This window comes from Ovis canadensis, chromosome 1, assembly GCF_042477335.2.
Source record: "Ovis canadensis isolate MfBH-ARS-UI-01 breed Bighorn chromosome 1, ARS-UI_OviCan_v2, whole genome shotgun sequence".
Classification (NCBI taxonomy): domain Eukaryota; kingdom Metazoa; phylum Chordata; class Mammalia; order Artiodactyla; family Bovidae; genus Ovis; species Ovis canadensis.
In genome coordinates this window covers 11,062,799-11,085,302 of record NC_091245.1, presented here as the reverse complement: position 1 = coordinate 11,085,302, position 22,504 = coordinate 11,062,799, and the positions used below count along the sequence as shown (strand labels likewise).

Sequence of the window (22,504 nt, the reverse complement as noted above, 5' to 3'; positions counted from 1 at the left end):
CATTAGCAAAAAATTAAAGAAATGTACATTAAAATAATGTATAATATAACCACATTTAAGAAATGTACTCATTAATATCAAATAGCAAAGTTCAATAATGCAAAACCGCAGTTACTTTTGCACCAACCTAATACTTGATGCTTCTAGCTTTCAGGGCTTTGAAAACAGTAATAAATTAAAAACCAGAACAAGTCTTTGATGGGGGAAAAAAAACAACTGAAAGATTTTGCAATGAAACAATGTTTTCTGGACTGAGTAAAAACCAAATAATTTATTTTCTGAAAACTGATCTCTTTCTTTGTAATATACCATCTGTGGGATCATACCAATAGGGTCAAACAGAAAAAAATATTTAAAATTCTTTCAAGACATAAAGAAACTGAATAATTCACCCATCAAATACAAATATACTATTTTATTCTAAGGGAATATTTCTGTGGTTTCTGCAAGGTGAAAACCCGAAAGTGTTTAAAAAACAAAGAAGAACAGATAATTTAATGTTTCTCTTGTTCGATATTTTTTCCTCCCCTGGGGGAAAAAAACACAATTTTACATAATTTTAATAAAATTTAAAAAAGCAAATAACTGGACACACACATCAACAGCTATGCTTATGAGGAATGACCAATAATGAATCAATATTTTCTTTTACAAATTATTCCAGGATCTGGACAACTCTGTGGACTAACATGCAATTGACATCTTGATACAGTTGTTTACCCGGATATTGGCTGTTCTCAATTAACAGATACAGAATTTTTTCCTCTCTCTCTAGTGTTTTATAATAGTTTATCTACTATGCCATAAATTTGCATTTCTACAGAAGGGGAAACATTAGTGTTTATATAAACCATAAAATTTCTTAGTGGGGACTATTACACCTGATGTTTCTGGATAGTTTATTGGCAGACTTATCAGACAATCCAATTGTTTTTCCTCCATATCAAATAAGGTCTGGAAGTAAGTTTTCCAGTCAGAAATGACAAACACAGATGGAATTAATCATACAGAACCGGGGCAGGTTTACTTCTTTCACATAGTCCTTGGTAACAAAAACAAGATTTGTTACAGGCAGAGGGACAGAACCGCAAGTACACAATGTCAAAAGGCCTACTTTAAAATTTTTATTGTATTTATTTATTAAAAAACAAAAAAAACCACCTGCCACTCCCATCTAAAAAATGGGACATATGGTAAAGTCTTTCAAGGTTAAAATTTCTAAGAGGCTTTTTAGACTTCTCTCATTTCTATTAAAGGATCAAATTAACCTCAGCTAAAGAAATTCTGTGATTGGCCAATATTATAGAAGCTTTGATTCAAAATTTTGTGGGGAAGAAACAGAATGGAGAAGAAGGAAATGGATCCATTTGCCAAACACTTCTATGACTTGATCCTCATCAAACTACTAAAACAGCTAGAGTTTGGAATAATGCTATAAGAAGACCTTGTGGATATATGCAAGACCGTCAGTGTCTTTGTATCCTAACCCCAGAATCCTATTTTTAAGTTTCTTAGGGTAACAAGGTCATCTTCCAATGCTTTATATAGGAAAATACTAGTTCTTCTTCTACCATAATTCTGATAGCTAAGTAACACTGTGTCTCTGTGGAATCACCCACAGGTTTGCCAGAGAAGGAGAGACTCTTCTTTTTGAAATGACAAGGGCCTCCAGAAACTGGTGCAAAAGACAAATTATTTGGGAAACGGGAAGATAAAACAACGGGAGGAAAGCTGCCATTTGGGGATAAAATAAAAACAAAAGAACCCCCACTTCTGCGTACCACAGCTCAGGCTGTGAGACAGCAGCAATAGAGGCTGACACCCAGAGAAGCGGGCATTTTAGTGGGTTTTCTACAAACATTTCAAGACACCTGGGGTCTAACAAGTGCCACAGGTTTTCTGTGTGCATAATTATTTTGCAGAGTTTCAGCCCCTTTAACTTAATTTACCCACATCCAGACCCACAGCTGAGAAGGCTAGACCCAGAAAGTGAAGGGGACACATGACTGTATGAACAGCAGGGAAGGCCTTTTCCCTGGATGTGAGGGACCCTATGGCAAAAGCACCAGAGGCTTCTATCCTTCACAGAATTGACTTGGCAGTGAAAATCAAAATCAAGACCACTTCACTCTCTACCTTAAAAAAGAAAAAAAAAGCTGAGTACTTTTATTGGGTCTTCAAGTCTGGGTCCCACAGTCCTCATCTGATGCCACTCTTAGCTCTGTACTGATTTCTGCCCTGACTTTTACAGACGGCTTGCCCAAGTAGCCTACTGCAGCCAAGGTTTCACTCCAAAGCTACCTCTCTAAGGTCTAAGGTTACTATGGTAGAATTTTATACAACAGTTTTCCTTAAAAATATTCCACAATTTGTTATTCCCAAACAAAATAAGATTATGCACCACTCAGAGAAATTGGTTAGTCATTCTGAAGATGTCTAAGAACTATATCACTGCCAAAGAACAAGGTTTCTCAGTTCATATTCTTTCCTTCAATTTTCATTTGTACATCCACACTGTGGTTCACGAGTTGTCTGTTTTCCATTATCTCATAATCAAGTCAAGAGGACCTGGGACTTATCGTTTTCCAAAGCTGGATGCATTCACAGTTTGGTGCATACCAACATGTATGAAAATAGGAACCCCACTTCCACTTTAATCTGATAATTCAACATCAGAGTCTTCTGATTTGGCTTTGGCAAGTTCTTCGTGTACCTCCCTCACCATGAGAATACGTGTTAACATGGTGTCCAGGGTCCCAGGGTCTATGGGAAATGTGGAGTACCACATGGGGCTATTTGGAACACAGGAGCGCTCAGGCTGAAGGTAAAACACATCATTCCTCTGCTTCACACTTTCAGAACTATCCACAGGAAAGAAAAGAGAGAGAAAGAAAATTGGGATCAGAGAGTACAGCACATATGTAATTACTCTTTGAGTATAATGGCCCGCAATCTTTCGTACTATGACTAACATTGCAAACAATGTACCCACAGAGATAAACAAGTTTACAGACATTTATGCTCCAGGAGCAACCTGTAACTGCATATTTTTCCCCCACACCCAAGAATCACACTGGATTTGAAGTAAGTATAATGTTAATAGATGACAAAATGTAAATCTGTCACAAGTGTTAGTACTTAAAACTTAACAGGAGCAAAAAGAAATTCAACTCACAAGTGACACTATGGCTGAGACTCAACCTCAGTACCCAATACCTTGTAATGAATCCCCAAAATACTCCATGCAACTCTACTAAAAAGCAAACCCAGTCACTGTATTTCTTTGGGAAAAAAAAACTGCTTTAGTGTGGATCTTGCAACTTTTTAAAATCATAAAGTTTCTGTAAGAAAAAGACCACTCAAAAAATATCAATTCTTTAAAAACTGTTTTCTCATTTATAGACTTAGTAGTACAGTCTTTCCCTAGTTTTCTATGTAAATAACAAATTCACAGCAGTTTAGATGTCACATAAAGTTAAGCAACAGTTGTAAAGATCAAACAATGACAGTGATTCTTGCTTTTTAAGAGATTTTTGGGGGGAAAATGCTTAAGATAAAGCAATTTTTTTCTTGGTTCAAAATCCAGGCAGATATGAAAGTGGGGAAAAAATGAAACTGTAAGTAAATTTTTGTTTAAAGTCACAGACCAGCTACATTTCTGGGATTTGAGCATCTGAAATCTAAAATACAGTAATTACTTTTTGAAGTGTGCTCTATCAAGTTCAGAGGACAATCACTTACCATTTGGACAGGTAAAACTCATAAAGTCGGACTGGGCATCTGAGGGGGTTATCAGTATTCTCTGCCATCTCCACACCCACTGGAACATCATCATCTTCATTTCGTTTCCTCTTGCCAACAGTTAGTTTATCTTGAGACAGAAAATTATAATCAAAGAATTAGAAAACTCTTCCTTCAAGTCTTAAGACACCCACTATCTGGCTCCCTTTCCCTTCCTTTCACTTACTCACACGTTCAACAAACATCCATCGAGGATCTACGGAAGCACTAGACTAGTGCTGGGCTAATCAAGCAAAGTCCCTGTCCTGTAGCATTTATGTTTCTATCCTTACCCAAGTTGGGGCAGCATGACAAAAAGCATGATGCTCAAGAGTATGTCTCAATCCTGAGCCTGACTTTGTTAGGTGATTTTATTAGGCATAGGGTTCTTAATCCGTAGCAAAATAAAGAGAAAAAAGGGTTCTGCATGTTCTTCTCCTATAGTAGAGATCAAAACAGAAGTTGGCACCTCTTTCCCTGAAAATAGTTCTCCTGCGGGACACCAGTGTCCACTGGGCATTTAAATCTCTTTCATTTGTTACAATATTATGAGAAATGAAATCTTTTGTTAGAAAAAGAATTCTCAGTAAAGCTGACCATTTGATAAGGAAAGAACAATCAATTCCTTTTTCACCAACAGAGTTGTGCAGAGGCCAAGGGTTATCAGAAAGAAGCCAGGGTAAAGACATGGAAAGCAGGCTGTTTCCTTCCCACTTTCTCCTTTCAAACTTCAAGAGAATATTAGATGGATCTGGAAACCCTTAGGAAAAAGGTTTTCTTCTGCTTTTCTTATATCTACTTTTAACAAGCGATCCAAAAATTTCCCCAGCTTCCCGTATTAGTTCTGAATTAGGCATAAGTCATCCAGTTTTCTAAATAGAAAATGTGCTAGCTGCTCATTCATAAAAGAAGCTAAATTTATTACCGATCTGGTCAAGCACCTAATCAGAAAACAGGGAAATGTTGTCCCATTGTCTCTACCTCCCTGAATTAATATAAATTTTTAAGGTTATCTATTTTTATTTATTTGGCAGAACCAGGTCTTAGTTGCGACGTGTGGAATCTTTAGCTGTGGCACGTGAACTCTTTAGTCATGGCATGTGAGATCTAGTTCCCCAAGCAGGGATCACACCTGCAACCCCCACACTGGGAACATTGATTCTTAGGTACTGGACCACCAGGGAAGTCGCTGAATTAATATCAATTAAGAGCATAAAGTGGGCTATATATAAACAAAACATAAGAAAAAGGGTATGAATGCATGGTGGAAAAAGCAAGATAATCTTAGTATTTTCCAAAGTAAATGAGCAACTGAGAAAGAATTAAACACAAAGATGAACATCACAATTACTCTTTACAGATTCTAGTTTCAGTAATTTAAAATTCTTACATTCAAAATATATAATTCACTCTTATCTCAAGGAAATAACAGCTTGGTTTTGGGAATTTCAGAACTTGCAATTCTGTTCATAATCAATAAATATAATTTCCACTTCCATAATAACATTAATTTTTAAACATTAAAAACAAATTATTAACAGACTTTTTAGAATGCAAGATCATAAACCTTCTAATAAAACAGTCGCTGCTGATATTTTTCTACTGTGTATGAAGGCAGCATACTCTAGGACAGGTTTAAGTTCCCTCAGAATTTTACAACGTTAACACATTATTGACTACAGACGTATCAACACATTTTTAGACAGTGATACAATTAACATCACCAGGTGAAGCTGTTAAGAGTTTAAAACTCATCAATATGTAACTTATGATTGTTATCATTCACATTTTGCTCCACTAGGTTTTTGTACCAGCCTTGTGTATATTAACATAAAATTTTCAAAACTGACACAGAAAATTTTTGAGTAAAGAATAATTTTTTGGTGAATTTTATACAGGTACTTTCTCTGATTATCCAAGTGACATGTATACTAGTGTCCTGGAAGATGACAGTTCTTCAAAATATACCTCTGATTCAAACAATGCAAATATTAGGACAAAAATAAGACAGAAGGCTGTAGTAATTGCTTCTGATACATACAGGGAAGCTCATGGTGCTGGAGAAAGTACCTTTGCTTCTACAGAAGAGTGGACTAAAGACAACATTTCAAGAAAACGAGAAGACTTCACAGGTGTGTCACATGTGACTGCTGAACGCAATACCCACGAAGTGTTGGTGAAACAACAGAGTTAGTTTCCGGCTGGTCAGAATAAAAGCCACCAGCCACAGGTGTTAGTCTCTACAGAAATCCTGTGGCCAATAATGAGTTAACTAAAACGGAGTACTCTGGTAAAAAAAAACCCAAACTTTTAGAAACACTGGATTTAAAAGTTATGCAGGTTCCTTTTAACTAGTAATTGACCCATCTGTTGCCTCTAAATCAATGATCCCCAATCTTGGCTGTATATTTCAATTCCTTACAAAGTTTTAAAATGAAGATTATCTGGGTTACATCCCTAACCAATTATATTAGAATTTCTAATTTAAATAAAAGAGGACAATAAAAGAGGACTTCTAAGTGATTAATACCCTGCACTGCAGGGGGCACAAGTTTGAACCCTGGTCAAGGAACTAGGATCCCACAAGCCATGCAGAGGGGCAACCACTGCCCCCCACCAATAAAAGCATACTGAAGCAACTGATTCTTCTAATTTTGAGTCAAGCCTTTAATATGACCCTAACAATAGAGTAAAGCATTTAAATATTAAACTAAAGCTGTACTCTTCCATGTCTAGAATTTGCAATTACTCAAGAGATGGTCAACACCAAAATCAGATTGATTATATTCTATGCAGCCAAAGATGGAAAAGCTCTATACAGTCAACAAAAACAAGACCAGGAGCTCTCTGTGGCTCAGATCATGAACTCCTTATTACCAAATTCAGACTTAAATTGAAGAAAGTAGGGAAAACCACTAGACCATTCAGGTATGACCTAAATCAAATCCCTTATGATTATACAGTGGAAGTGAGAAATAGATTTAAGGGCCTAGATCTGACAGACAGAGTACCTGATGAACTATGGAATGAGATTCGTGACATTGTACGGGAGACAGGGATCAAGACCATCCCCATGGAAAAGAAATGCAAAAAAGCAAAATGGCTGTCTGGGGAGGCCTTACAAATAGCTGTGAAAAGAAGAGAGGCAAAAAGCAAAGGAGAAAAGGAAAGATATAAGCATCTGAATGCAGAGTTCCAAAGAATAGCAAGAAGAGGTAAGAAAGCCTTCTTCAGCGATCAGTGCAAAGAAAGAGAGGAAAACAACAGAATGGGAAAGACTAGAGATCTCTTCTAGAAAATTAGAGATACCAAGGGAACATTTCATGCAAAGATGGGCTCAATAAAGGACAAAAATGGTCTGGACCTAACAGAAGCAGAAGATATTAAGAAGAGGTGACAAGAATACACGGAAGAACTGTACAAAAAAGATCTTCACGACCCAGATGATCATGATGATGTGATCACTCATCTAGAGCCAGACATCTTGGAACGTGAAGTCAAGTGGGCCTTAGAAACCATCACTACAAACAAAGCTAGTGGAGGTGGTGGAATTCCAGTGGAGCTGTTTCAAATCCTGAAAGATGATGCTGTGAAAGTGCTGCACTCAATATGCCAGCAAATTTGGAAAACTCAGCAGTGGCCACAGGACTGGAAAAGGTCAGTTTTCACTCCAATCCCAAAGAAAGGCAATGCCAAAGAAGGCTCAAACTGCCGCACAATTGCACTCATCTCACATGCTAGTAAAGTAATGCTCAAAATTCTCCAAGCCAGGCTTCAGCAATACATGAACCGTGAACTCCCTGATGTTCAAGCTGGTTTTAGAAAAGGCAGAGGAACCAGAGATCAAATTGCGAACATCTGCTAGATCATGGAAAAAGCAAGAGAGTTCCAGAAAAACATCTATTTCTGCTTTATTGACTATGCCAAAGCCTTTGATTGTGTGGATCACAATCAACTGTGGAAAATTCTGAAAGAGATGGGAATACTAGACCACCTAACCTGCCTCTTGAGAAATTTGTATGCAGGTCAGGAAGCAACAGTTAGAACTGGATATGGAACAACAGACTGGTTCCAAATAGGAAAAGGAGTACATCAAGGCTGTATACTGCCTGCTTCTTTAACTTCTATGCAGAGTACATCATGAGAAACGCTGGACTGGAAGAAGCACAAGCTGGAAACAAGACTGCCGGGAGAAATATCAATAACCCTCAGATATGCAGATGACACCACCCTTATGGCACAAAGTGAAGAGCTAAAAAGCCTCTTGATGAAAGTGAAAGAGGAGAGCGAAAAAGTTGGCTTAAAGTTCAACATTCAGAAAACGAAGATCATGGCATCTTGTCCCATCAATTCATGGCAAATAGATGGGGAGACAGTGGAAACAGTGTCAGACTTTATTTTGGGGGGCTCCAAAATCACTGCAGATCATGACTACAGCCATGAAATTAAAAGACACTTACTCCTTGGAAGAAAAGTTATGACCAACCTAGATAGCATATTCAAAAGCAGAGACATTACTTTGCCGACTAAGGTCCGTCTCGTTAAGGTTATGGTTTTTCCAGTGGTCATGTATGGATGTGAGAGTTGGACTGTGAAGAAGGCTGAGTACCGAAGAATCGATGCTTTTGAACTGTGGTGTTGGAGAAGACACTTGAGAGTCCCTTGGACTGCAAGGAGATCCAACCAGTCCATTCTGAAGGAGATCAGCCCTGGGATTTCTTTGGAAGGAATGATGCTAAAGCTGAAACTCCAGTACTTTGGCCACCTCATGCAAAGAGTTGACTCATTGGAAAAGACTCTGATGCTGGGAGGGATTAGAGGCAGGAGGAGAAGGGGACAACCGAGGTGAGATGGCTGGATGGCATCACGGACTCGATGGACATGAGTCTGAGTGAACTCCGGGAGATGGTGATGGACAGGGAAGCCTGGCGTGCTGCGATTCATGGGGTCGCAAAGAGTCGGACACGACTGAGCGACTGAACTGAACTGAACTCTGAAAGTGTCTATCTGAATACTAATAAGATTTCAAAAAGAAATCTTATAAGGAGGGGACAAGATGCAAGAGTAGGAAGATCCTGGGCTCATCTCTTTCCATGAACACACCAAAACTACAACTATACACAGAGCAACTATCCTTGAGAAAGACCTGAAGACCAGCACAAAAGATTTCCCACAACTAAAGATAAAAAGAAAATCACCATTAAGATGGGTAAGAGAGGCAGAGACGTTATCTGGCCAGGACCCACAGGCAGAGAGGACATCACTGCTGCAGAGGTCCTCCTGAGGAGCAAAAGTGTCTAAACTCCACATCGAGCTCCTCAGCCCAGGGAGGACCAGCACCAGAAAGATAAACCGACAAACCCCTGTAACACCTGGATTTGAAAACCAGTGGGACTTACAACCGGAGGTCTGTAGGAAACTAAAATTTAAAGGGCACATGCAAAAACTCTCTTGCCCCAAGTCCCAGAGGTAGCAGTTTGAAGAGGACCTGGGCCATGTGTGAAGAATCACACTGACTGATATTAGGGTGTGTGCAGCAGAGCCAGGGACTTTCATAATTTTCTCTGGTTCTGTAGCCACTGAGGAACACCAGGATCTTTGCTCACCTTCTACGCCTACTTGGTCCAGGGCTGGTGGGACCAGTTTGACTCTCCCCATCTCATCCCAGGCTCACCTGTAGACCCATCCAGGCTGGCGATGCTCCAAAGCTACCCTACTACACCTAGCAAGTGGCTCTGGCCAGCACTAGAGCCCCTCCAAAGCAGCTCCACCCTAGGAGGTGGCCCTACAAAGCATACTGCCCCCAACAGTCACAACTCACCATTATAGCCAGCTATCTCAGGGTCCAGTCCTGCATACTAGGAAACCTACAGCCATCATGGCCTAACCAGAGAGGGGTGCATGCAGCCCTTTTACATAAAGTCATCCATTTAAGGCTGGCAGATGTGGTTGAGCTATGTAGTACATAGAAACACAGAGAGCTAGGAAAATGGAAGAGACAAAGGAATTGTTTCAAACGAAATAGGCAAAAACTTTAAAAAAAGACCATTTGAAAGACTTCTGGGGACAACATCAAGCATACTAACATATGCATTATAAGGATTCCCAAAGAAGGAAGAAAAGAAACAGAAAACCTATTTGAAGAAAAAACTGGCTGAAAACTTCACTAACTTGAAAAAGTAAAGTCATCCAATTCCAGGAAATGGAGAGTCCCAAACAAGATGAACGCAAAGAAACCTACACTGAGGCACATCATAACTAAAATGTCAAAAGTTAAAGATAGAGAATATTTAAAGCAGCAGGAGAAGAAAGGGGTGACAGAGGACGAGATGGCTGGATGGCATCACCGACTCAATGGACATGTGTTCAAGCAAGCTCTGGGAGATGGTGAAGGATAGGGAAGCCTGGTGTGCTGCAGTCCATGGAGTTACAAAGAGTCAGACATGACTGAACAAAAGAGAGAAATAACTAGTTACATACAGAGAATACTCTGTCAAGATTATCATTCACAACTAAAGGTGAAATAAAGTTTCCCAAACAAGAAGAAGTTAAAGGAGTTTATCATTACAAAACCGACCCTACAACAAATGTTCAAGGGACTTCTCTGAACATAAAAAGGCCATTACTTGAAATATGAAAATTATGGAAGAAAACAACTCAATATAAAGGCAAGCACATACGAAAGGTAGTGACTCAACCATCTATGTAGCTAGTATGAAGATGACAAAATTAGTAAGATCAAATAATCTATAATTATTAAAACACAACATTAAAAAAATAAAATTTGTCAGAAACATAAAAGATGGGGTGGGATGGTGAGAGTAAAAATGTAGTGCTTTTAGAATACACACAAACTTAAGCAACCATCAACTTAAAATAGACTGCTATATACATTAAGTTGTTATGTAAGACCCTCATGATAACCAAAGCCGAACAACAGATACACACACGAAAAAGAAAAAAGAATACAAACAAAACTAAAAAGTAATCAAACTGCAAGGGAAGAGAGCAGGAAGAAAAGAAACAGACATGAATGATACAAACAATCATAAAACAATTTTTAAAATGGTAATAAATACATTTTTGTCATTCAGTCATTAAGTAGTGTTGGACTCTGTGACCCCGTGTACTGCAGCATGCCAGGCTTCCCTGTCCTGTACATAGCAATAACTACTTTACATGTAAATCAACTAAACGCTGCCATCTGAAGACACAGGGTGCCTGAATGGATACCAAGGTAAGATCCATATATGTGCTGCATATCAGAGACTCACTCCAGACCTAAAGACACACACAGGCTGAAGGCAAGGGAAAAGAAAAAGATATTCCACGTAACTGGAAACAGAAAGCTGGGGTAGCAATACTCAGACTAAAAAGACTTTAAAACAAAGATGGAAGAAGGACACTGTGTAACGATAAAGGGACTATTCCAACAATAATACAAAACACTTGTATGTACGTATGTATGCATCCTACACAGAAGCACCTAAATACACTAGATAAGCCAATATTAACAAACACAAAGGGAGGCAGTGACAGCAATACCATAACAGTAGGGGGACTCTAACATCCCATTATATCAACAGACACATCAATAAGGAAACATTAGCCTTAAAGGACACATTAGACCAGATGAACTTAATAAACAGTATGTTACATCCCCAAACAAAATAATAATATTTTGAATATATTTGAATATTTTGAATAATATTTTGAACAAAAATATTCAAGTACACATGGAACATTCTCCAGGATACATCACGTCAGACCACAAAACAAATCTCAATAAGTTTGTTGTTATTCAGTTGCCAAGTCATGTCTGACTCTATGACCTTATGGACTGCAGCAAACCAAGATTCCCTGTCCTTCACTATCTCCTGGAGTTTGCTCAAACTCATGTCTACTGAGTCAGTGATGCCATCCAACCACCTCATCCTCTGTCACCTCTTAGTTGAAATCATACTAAGCATCTTTCCCAACCACAATGCTATCTCACTAGACAGCAATTATAAGGAAAACACTGGAAAAAACAAATATGTGGAGTCCAAACAACATGCTATTAAACAATCAATGGATCATTGAAGAAATCAACGAGGAAATTTAAAAAAAAAACACATACTTTGAGATAAAAATCTATCAGCTACAGCAAAAACAGTTCTAAGAGGGATGTTTATAGTGATATAGGTCTACCTTAGGAAACAAAAAAACTCAAATAATCTAACTTTATACCTAAAGGAAGTAGAACAGCCGAAAACTGAAGTTAGTAAAGGAAGTAATAATGAAGATCAAAAGTAAAAATACATAAAATAGAAACAAAAAAATAGAAGAGAACCTGTTCTTTGAAAAGATGAACAAAACTGACTAACGAGATTCATCAAAAACAAAAAGAGGGCTCAAATAAATAAAATGAAAATTGAAACAGAAGTTACAATTGACACCACAGAAATACAATGGATCACAAGAGATTACCGTGAACAGTTCTAGGCCAACAAATCTAGGGGAAAAAATGGATAAATTCTTAGAAACATACTATCTGACTAAATCAGATAAGAAATAGAAAACATGAACAGACCAATCACCAATAATAAAACTGAATCAGTAATCATAAAACTCAAAAAACAAAAGCTGGAGCCAGATGGCTTCACAGATGAGTTTTACCAAACATTTAGGTAAGAGTTAATACCTATCCTTCTCAAACTATTCCAAAACAGGAGAGGAAGGAATTCTTCCAAACTCATTCTACATGGCCAGCAGAACCTTGATACCAAAACCAGACAAAGACACCCCAATATCACTGATCCTCAAAAAGGTACTCGCAAACTGAATCCAACTGTACATTAAGAGGATCATATGCCATGAACAAATGGGATTTATCCCAGGGATACAAGAATGATTCAATATTCACAAATCAACAGAGTACACCACATTAAGAAAATGAAGGACAAAAAGCATAAGATAATCTCAGTAGATGCAGAAAAAGGTTTTGAAATAAAAAATCCATTTCTGATAAAAACTCAACAAAGCAGCTACAGAGGGAAGATACCCACATAATAAATATCATATATGATAAACTCACAACTAACATTATACCCAATGGTGAAAAGCTGAATAAATTTTCTCTAAGTTGGAGAAAAGACAAGATGCTGACTCCTGACAGTTTTATTCAACACAGTATTGGATGAAATTCAAGCCATGGCAATCCCACAAAGACTGAGGCAATCTACAAAGTCCTAGGCAATCCTATAAAGTCCTAAGCAATCAAACAAGAAAAGGAAATTTTAAAAATCAAGAACTTTGCTGGCGGTCCAGTGGCTAAGATTCCATGCTCCCAATGCAGGGGGCCCAGGTTCAATCCTTGGTCAGGGAATTAGATGCCACATTTGCAACAATTAAAGATCCCGCATGCCACAACGATGATCGAAGATGCCAGGTGCCACAACTAAGACCTGGAGGAGCCAAATAAATAAAATAAATAAATATTTTTAAAAATAATACTAAAAGACACGACATAGGTTACAAGAAAATACTTTTAAAAATTCAAACTGGAAAAGAAGTAAAACCATCACTACCTGCAGATGACATGATACTATATATAGAATATTCTAAAGACACTAACAAAAATTGTAAGAATAAATCAATTCTGGTAAATACATTTTACAGGATACTGAACATGCAGAAATATTTCAGATTTCCATACACTCATAACAATCTATCAGAAACAGAAATTAAGAAAACAATCCCATTTACAACTGCATGAAAAATAATAAAATACTTAGGAAGAAATTTAACCAAAGAGGTGAAAGATCTATACTCTAAAAACTATAAAAAGATACAAATAAATTGGAAGATACACCATGCTCATAGACTAAAAGAATAGTGTTAAAATGTCTATTCCAAAATAACTGACAGATTCAATGCAATCCCTAACAAAATACTGGTTTTAGAAAAGGCAGAGGAACCAGAGATGAAATTGCCAACATGTGCTCCATCATCGAAAAAGGAAGAGTTCCAGAAAAACATCTATTTCTGCTTTATTGACTATGCCAAAGCCTCTGACTGTGTGGATCACCACAAACTGTGGAAAGTTCTGAAAGAGATGGGAATACCAGACCACCTGATCTGCCTCTTGAGAAACCTGTATGCAGGTCAGGAAGCAACAGTTAGAACTGGACATGGAACAACAGACTGGTTCCAAATAGGAAAAGGAGTACGTCAAGGGTGTATATTGTCACCCTGCTTATTTAACTTATATGCAGAGTAAGTACATCATGAGAAACCCTGGGCTAGAAGCAGCACAAGCTGGAATCAAATTTGCCGGGAAAAGTATCAATAACCTCAGATACCCAGATGACACCACCCTTATGACAGAAGGTGAAGAGGATCTAAAAAGCCTCTTGATGAAAGTGAAAGAGGAGAGTGAAAAGGTCGGCTTAACGTTCAACATTCAGAAAACGAAGATCATGGCACCTGGTCCCATCACTTCATGGCAAATAGTTGGGGAAACAGTGAAAACAGTGTCAGACTTTATTTTGGGGGGCTCCAAAATCACTGCAGATGGTGACTGCAGCCATGAAATTAAAAGACGCTTACTCCTTGGAAGGAAAGTTGTGACCAACCTAGATAGCATATTCAAAAGCAGGGACATTACTTTGCCAACAAAGGTCCGTCTAGTCAAGGCTATGGTTTTTCCATTGGTCATGTATGGATGTGAGAGTTGGACTGTAAAGAAAGCTGAGCGCCGAAGAACTGATGCTTTTGAACTGTGGTGTTGGAGAACTCTTGAGAGTCCCTTGGACTGCAAGGAGATCCAACCAGTCCATTCTAAAGGAGGTCAGTCCTGGGTGTTCTTTGGAAGGACTGATGCTAAAGCTGAAACTCCAATACTTTGGCCACCTCATGCGAAGAGTTGACTCATTGGAAAGGACTCTGATGCTGGGAGGGATTGAGGGCAGGAGGAGAAGGGGACAACAGAGGATGAGATGGCTGAATGGCATCACCAACTCAATGGACATGAGTTTGAGTGAAGCCCAGGAGTTGGTGATGGACAAGGAGGCCTGGCGTGTTGTGACTCACGGGGTTGCAAAGAGTTGGACACAACTGAGCGACTGAACTGAACTGAAGAAAATACCATTTGCATTTTTCACAAAGATACCGCGAGTAATTCTAAAATTTATATCAACTCACAAAATACCACAAATGGCCAAAGGTATCTTGAGTAAGAAAAAAGCTGGAGGTTCACACTTCCTGACTTCAAACTACTGCTGATTCTTAAAAACACAAGTTTGAACTACATGGATCTACTCACACATCGATTTTTTTCAATAAATATATAGTACTATATAATACATGGCTTTTGAATCTGAAGACATGAAATGGTAAATGAGGAGGGCTGACTGTAAAGTTATATGCAGATTTTCAACTGGCTGGCTTAAGGTTCAACTGTATACCCAAAGCCACAGTGATCATAACAGTATGGTAATGGTGTGAAGACAGAGACACAAATCAGTGGGACAGAACAGACAGACCAGACACAAACCAATCCTTTTACGATCAATGTATGACAAAGAAAGCAAGAATACACCATGGGGAAGACAGACTCTAAAACAAATGGACTGGGAAACTGGACAGCTACATGGAAAAGAATGGAAGTGAACCACTTTTTCACACCACGTAGAAAATTAAACTCAAAATGGATTAAAGACTTACATGTAAGACCTGAAACCATAAGACTCCTAGAGGAAAACACAGGCAGAAAACTCTGACATTGGTGTTAATAATATTTTTTTGGATCTATCTCATCAGGTGAAGACAACAAAGCAAAAATAACCAACTGGGGCCAAATCAAACTTACAAGATTTTGCATAGCAAAGGAAACTCAACAAAATGAAAAGGCAACTTACTGAATGGGTAAAGGTATTTGCAAAGTATACAACTCAGAAAACTCAATAGAAAAATTACAATTAAAAAATAGGCAGAGGATCTAAATAGACATTTTTCCAAAAGGGACATACAAGCTGCCAACAGACACATGGAAAGATGCTCCACATCACTAGTCATCAGGAAAATGCAAGTCAAAACCCACAGCAAAGTATCATCTCAAATCTATCAGAACGACCATCACGACAGGGGCAAGGGAACCCCTGTGCACTGCTGGTGGGGCCACTGTGGAAAACAGTATGCAGCGTCCTCAAAACTGACAACTGAACTACCATTTGATCCAGCAATTCTGCTTCTGGGTATTTTTTACCCAAAGCAAACAAAAAACACTAATTCAAAAAGATATAAATGCACCCCTATATCCAATACAGGATTACTGACAATAGCCAAAATATAGAAGTGTCCATCAAGAGAAGGATTAATTCACTCAGCTATAAAAAAGAATATAATCTTGCCATTTGTGAAAACACAGAGTATGCTATGCTAAGTGAAAAAAGTCAGTGAGAAAAAGACAAATAGCGTATGATTTTATCTGTATGTATAATCTAAAAAAATAAACTAACAGACAAAACAGAAATAGACTCCAGCTACAGAGAACAAGTTCAGTTCAGTTGCTCAGTTGTGTCTGACTCTTTGCGACCCCATGAACTGCAGCACGCCAGGCCTTCCTGTCCATCACCAACTCCCGGAGTTCACTCAGACTCACGTCCATCGAGTCCGTGATGCCATCCAGCCATCTCATCCTCTGTCGTCCCCTTCTCCTCCTGCCCGTAATCCCTCCCAGCATCAGGGTCTTTGCTAATGAGTCAACTCTTCGCATGAGGTGGCCAAAGTACTGGAGTTTCAGCTTTAGCATCATTCCTTCCAAAGAATACCCAGGGCTGATCTCCTTTAGAATGAACTGGTTGGATCTCCTTGCAGTCCAAGGGACTCTCAAGAGTTTTCTCCAACACCACAGTTCAGAAGCATCAATTCTTCGGCACTCAAGCTTTCTTCACAGTCCAACTCTCACATCCATATATGACCACTGGAAAAACCATAGCCTTGACTAGATGGACCTTTGTTGGCAAAGTAATGTCTCTGCTTTTGAATATGCTATCTAGGTTGGTCATAACTTTTCTTCCCAGGAGTAAGTGTCTTTTAATTTCATGGCTGCAGTCATGATCTGCAGTGATTTTGGAGCCCATAAAGATAAAGTCTGACACTGTTTCCACTGTTTCCCCATCTATTTCCCATGAAGTGATGGGACCAGGTGCCATGATCTTCATTTTCTGAATGTTGAGGAAATTGGTGGATGCCAATGGCAAGAAGGGTGCGGGTAATTAGGTGAAAAGGATTAAGAGATACGAGATTTCAGTTATAAAATAAAGTCATGAGGAGGTAATATGCAGCATACAGAATATAGCCAATAATACTGTAAAAACTTTGTATGGTGACAGATGGTTACTAGAATTATAGTGATCATTTCATAATGTATTTAAATGTCAAGTCATTATGTTACACACCTGAAACTAACATAACACTGTACATCAACTATATTTCAATTAGAAAAGAAAGGAATCTTAAAAACTCCACCACACCTGGTTCTGACTCTTGTTTTTGTGAAGGTGGGAAGAACCTCAGATAGGTCATCTTGGTACTGTACTTCAGAGTCCTCGTCCGTCTCATCACATGGGCAAAGGAAAGCTTCAAGTGCTCAGTAACATTCTTTAGTTGAAAGTATTTGGTATTGAAGAAAAGGAGGGTGTTCAAGAGGACAATTGGTGAGTAAGCGCCCAGCTGTTTGCACTCCCACAAATGCTCTTCTTCAATGCGAGAGAACATGTAACCTGAACAGAAGAGGGAAAAAGAAACAGCACTAAGCTCCTGGTAAAAGGGACTACATAATTTCTTTAATTCTCAGACAGGAGGATACTAAGGAAAACACTGATTGTTCCTCTCTTTGCCCCTCTTTCTCATACATAAAAATAGAAAAAGCACTGCAAAGAAAAGGCCAGATGATTCCAGTGAAACAGACACTGTGAGCACTCCCCTAAAACAGTTTTAATCTATTGTTATTTTAGACCAGGGCATGGTCAGTTTTTCCTGTTAAGAGCCAGATGATAAGTATATTAACCATTGTGGGCCATAAGGGCTCTAAACAACTTTGCTGTTGTGAAAGGTAAGGAAGTATACACAATACAGAAATAAATAGGTATGGCTATTTGTAAATTTTATTTATAGAAACAAATCTGAATCTCATGCAATTTTCCCATGTCACAAAATATAATTTAATTTCCCCCAACTATTTAGAAATGTAAAAAAATATTTTTAGCTCATAAACTATATAGAAACAGGCAAAAGGCTAGATCCAGCCATGAGGTGCAGTTAGCAGACTCTGGTTTGAGATCATTAACTGTTAATCATCAATACATCAATACTGTTAACTGCTTCAGTTTTATTTGGCTAAGAACATTAGAAGGAAGCTCCTATTTAAAACTTATATTAAGAGAAATTACTTCACAATAGTTTATCTGTATTTTTCCTGAAAAGCAGAGGTCAGAAGAATTAAAACTAGTCTATTTTTAAACACAGCTTTCTCATGATATCCTTAAACTCAGGTCTTTCCTAATGTTCTCTCCCCAATGTTCTTTGTTACCACCTCTCATTCTATTCTTGGGAGACTGCCCAGGAATACATTATTTGTTACTTCCAAATATAGCTTCTTAGCTCCTCCTTTGAAAGCTAAATGCATCATGCCACTGAATTTCTTTTAATGCTTCAAAGGTTCTTTGTAGGCCAAGAGAAGGGGACCACATTTCTGGGCATTACATTCAACCTCTCCATCCACAGGCAAGGAGCATGAGAGCAGGAGTGAATTAGGGGCTTGTCCAAAGACATAGGGTCATAGACAATTCAAGGATGAAGACTTAACTCTCTTAACAACCAGTTTAGGGTACTTCTTTCAAACTACTGAAAAAGATCCACTGCTAACAGAGTCTAAAAGTAGCATCTGTGGCAGCTACTGGTACAGGGTACAACTTTACCAATACGACCATATCAAAAATGGTTTCTAAAAAGTAAATGTAACCTTTAGTTGTTTTTTTATATCTAGTAGTCATTATCTATTCATGTACTATATGCAAGATATAGTTTTATTAAGTAACTGATAATAAACCAAAGATTTTCTCCTCAAAAGTCCAAATATAAGTCAAGACAAATATAAAATGAACAATTTACAAAAGACAACCATAAAAATTAAGCAATTTAAGAAGGCATATCATGAAAAGAATCAAAATATAATCATCCTACCATTAGGAAGTATTGTAGGTTCCCATATTTTCAAGAGTTTGGTAAGTTCAATCATAAATCTGGAATAGGGCTCAGTAAAAATGTTATCTATTCTACCATTTTCAAACAGGTACTACAAGAGAAAAAAATGGAAACATATATGTTGATACAAAGAAAACATAAAATTTTAAAAATATATGTTTAGGAATATAGTTTACCCTTAGTTTCTATCCTACCAATACTGTGAAATATTTTAAGGATACAGTCAAAACAGCAGAATTCAGGCTAAAGATCCTTTTCATATGAATTAACATTATCTTGACCACTGAGCTTGTAAGGTAAAGTTTTGTATTTCCTTTTAAAAACAATTATTTAAAATAATAATAATAAATCAGTACCTTTCAGTCACTTAATAAAACTGATATACTAAAAACTGGTCTTAATTCATATTTCTCAAATCATTTTTTAATTCTCAGCGTCTGAGATGTACTCTTAGAAGTTTGTTTGCTTTTTAATCTAGTTATAAGATCACTTCCTGAAAATAATACAGTTAGCTAGTGTCAGGTGACCCGAGGGTACTGAAATTGTAAAACTATTTATTTGGAGGCTTCTAACCACAGCTCTCAACTCTCTGCCCCACAAGCCAGCCTTCACAAAGTTCAAGACTAATTATAGGACATAAAAGTATGCTAATTATAACCATCAAGAATCATTTCAGAGAGGAAACAAGCAATAGCTTGAGTAAATTACTGTTAAATATTTTGAGGGTGCAGGTGAGGTCACATGAAATCACTCAGAGAAATAAAATCAGTAGAATGTGAGAGGAACACAAAGTAGCATAATTATAAGCTAAAAATCTTGGTGTCTTAGAGATCTAGTATTTTAAACATTTATCTATGACTATGTTGGTTTCCTGCTTTCTTGATCTATATGACTTGCTGTAAATTTTCATTTCCACTGAAGTTTATTCTGGCTAATAAAGATTATATACCATTTAAATGTACACTTTTATAGGTCTCTTTAAAGGCAATTTATGATCATATTGCCAGATTACAGTTTTGCTGTTGAAAAGTATGCATTTCCTTTTTTATTTTAATAAAGTTATTTTTACAAGTTAAAAATATATCCTCATTATGAAAAGAGTTTAAAATATAGAAAAGGTGGAAGAAAAGTACATTCAGACTCATTACTCAAAAGCAACTACTATCAACAGTCAGGGGGTTATTTCAATCTTTAAAAAATTTTCCTTTATGAATACACAGAGTTGAGTTTTTATACAGTAACTCAAATATAAGTACATATAAAATACATGGTTAAAAAAAAAAATCACAGGACTTCCCTGGTGGTCCAGTGGCTAAGACTCCATGGTCCTAATGCGTGGGGCCTGGGTTCAATCTCTGGTCAGGGAATTATTTAGATCCTACATGCTGCAACTAGCAGCCAAATAAATATATCAATAAAATAAAGAGAAATATTTAAAAAAAATCACTTCTCCCTTAGATCCGGAACAAGATAAAAAGGCCACTTCTATTCAACACTGGATAGGAAATCCTAGCCAGAGTAACCAGGCAAGAAAAAGAAATAAAAAGCACTGAGATACAAAAAGAAGACGGAAAACTCTCTCTATTTGCAGTGACATGAACCTATATATAGAAAATTCTAGAGTCCCCAAAAATATGCTGCTGCTGCTGCTGCTAAGTCGCTTCAGTCGTGTCTGACTCTGTGCGACCCCACAGACGGCAGCCCACTAGGCTCCTCTGTCCCTGGGATTCTCCAGGCAAGAACACTGCAGTGGGTTGCTATTTCCTTCTCCAATGCATGAAAGAGAAAAGTGAAAGTGAAGTCACTCAGTCGTGTCCAACTCTTAATGACCCCATGGACTGCAGCCTACCAGGCTCCTCCGTCCATGGATTTTCCAGGCAACAGTACTGGAGTGCGTTGCCATTGCCTTCTCCACCCCAAAAATATAATTAGAGCTAATAAATGAACTCAATAAAGCTGCAGAATACAAGCAACATAAAATCAGTTGCAATCAATGATCCAAAGAGAATATTTAGAAAATTCCATTTACAACCTTATCAGAAATAAAATACTTGAGAAGAATAAATTTAACCAAGCAGATACACATTTACACACTTATAACTATATAAAACTTCTGAAATTAAAGAAGACCTAAGAAAAACATCTTGTATTTATGGATCTAGAGACAGTATTATTACACTACAGACAGTATTACTACCACACCAATACTTCCCAAAGTAAACTACAGATTCAATGCAATCCTATCAAAATTCCAAAGGTTCAGATTTTCTTTTTTGAAGAAATGGAAAAGTCAATCCTAAAACTGTTATGAAATTGTAAGGAATCTCAAATAGTCAAAAGAATCTTGAGAAATCACACTTCCCAATTTGCTATAAAGCTATAGCAATCAAAACAGTGTGTATTGCCACAAGAATACTCATATGACCAAGAAGTATTAAAGACTGAAAGTGCAAAATAAACACATACACATTTAGTCAAATGATTTCTGGAAAGGATGTCAAGACCAATGAATGAAGAAAGAGCGGACTCTTCAACAAATGATGCCAGGAGAACTGCATATCCACATATCCAGTTAGCCCTAATTCAATATATCCCTGCGTTAGTCCCTTAGTTGTGTCTGACTTTTTGTGACCCCATGGACTGTAGCCTGCCAGGCTCCTTTGTCATGGAATTTCCCAGGCAAGAATACTGGAATGGATTGCCATTTTCTTCTCCAGGGGATCTTCCTGACTCGGGGATTGAACCCAGGTCTCCTGCACTGCAGGCAGATTCTTTACCACCTGATATACCTCACCTGATAGAATAATCATTCAAAATGGATCGGTGATCTAAACACCGATCCACTGACTTATACATAAGCGTTAAGACCATAAAACTTTTAGAAGAAAACACAAGCAAATCTTCATGAACTTGAACTTGCCAATGGATTTCTTTAGATATATCACCAAAAGAACAAGCAACAACAACAACAAAAACAGAACTTCATCAAAATTAAAAATGAAAGTATAAGAAAGTATATGAAACTGAAAAGAAAACCCAGAAAAAATATTTGACTCACAAATCTAATTCAAGTTTACTATCCAGACTATAAAAAGAGATTCTACAACTCAGTAACAAGCAAACTACTCAGTTTTAAAACAGGCAAAAGATTTGGACATTTCCCCTGAAGAGACTATACAAATGGCCTCATACATGAAAAAATGCTCAGTGTCATTAGTCATTAGGGAAAAGCAAAACAAAATCACAATAGGATACCACCTCACACCCATCAGATGGCTATTTCTTCTTAAGGATATTAACAAGGGTTGACAAGTATATGGAGATAATGTAACACTCAGAAATTGCTGCTGGCAATGTAAAATGGTGCAGTCATCTTGGAAAATGGTTTGGTGGTTCCTCAACAAGCTAAACAGTTACCATTTGACTCTAGAATTCCACTCCTAGGCATATAGTACCCCAAAGACATTAAAACAGG

At 37.6% G+C, this 22,504-nt stretch overlaps 1 protein-coding gene across 8 annotated transcripts in view; it reads right to left on the bottom strand.

The window, feature by feature from the left end:
- Positions 1-242: 242 nt before the first annotated feature.
- ZMYM4 (zinc finger MYM-type containing 4) overlaps positions 243-22,504 on the bottom strand; it is a 169,037-nt gene continuing 146,775 nt past the window's right edge. For 6 of the 8 annotated variants that reach the window (XM_069586190.1, XM_069586207.1, XM_069586199.1 and 3 more), the window contains 4 exons: positions 19,009-19,120; positions 17,298-17,546; positions 3,742-3,871; positions 243-2,861 (listed from right to left, as the gene is read on the bottom strand). In XM_069586190.1, coding sequence (XP_069442291.1) covers positions 2,654-2,861; positions 3,742-3,871; positions 17,298-17,546; positions 19,009-19,120 — 699 coding nt within the window. In that variant the 3' untranslated portion in view covers positions 243-2,653. Of the gene's footprint in view, positions 2,862-3,741; positions 3,872-13,073; positions 13,227-17,297; positions 17,547-19,008; positions 19,121-22,504 lie in introns of all 8 variants that reach the window. The other 2 variants (XR_011256232.1, XR_011256238.1) reach the window with 1 other exon arrangement.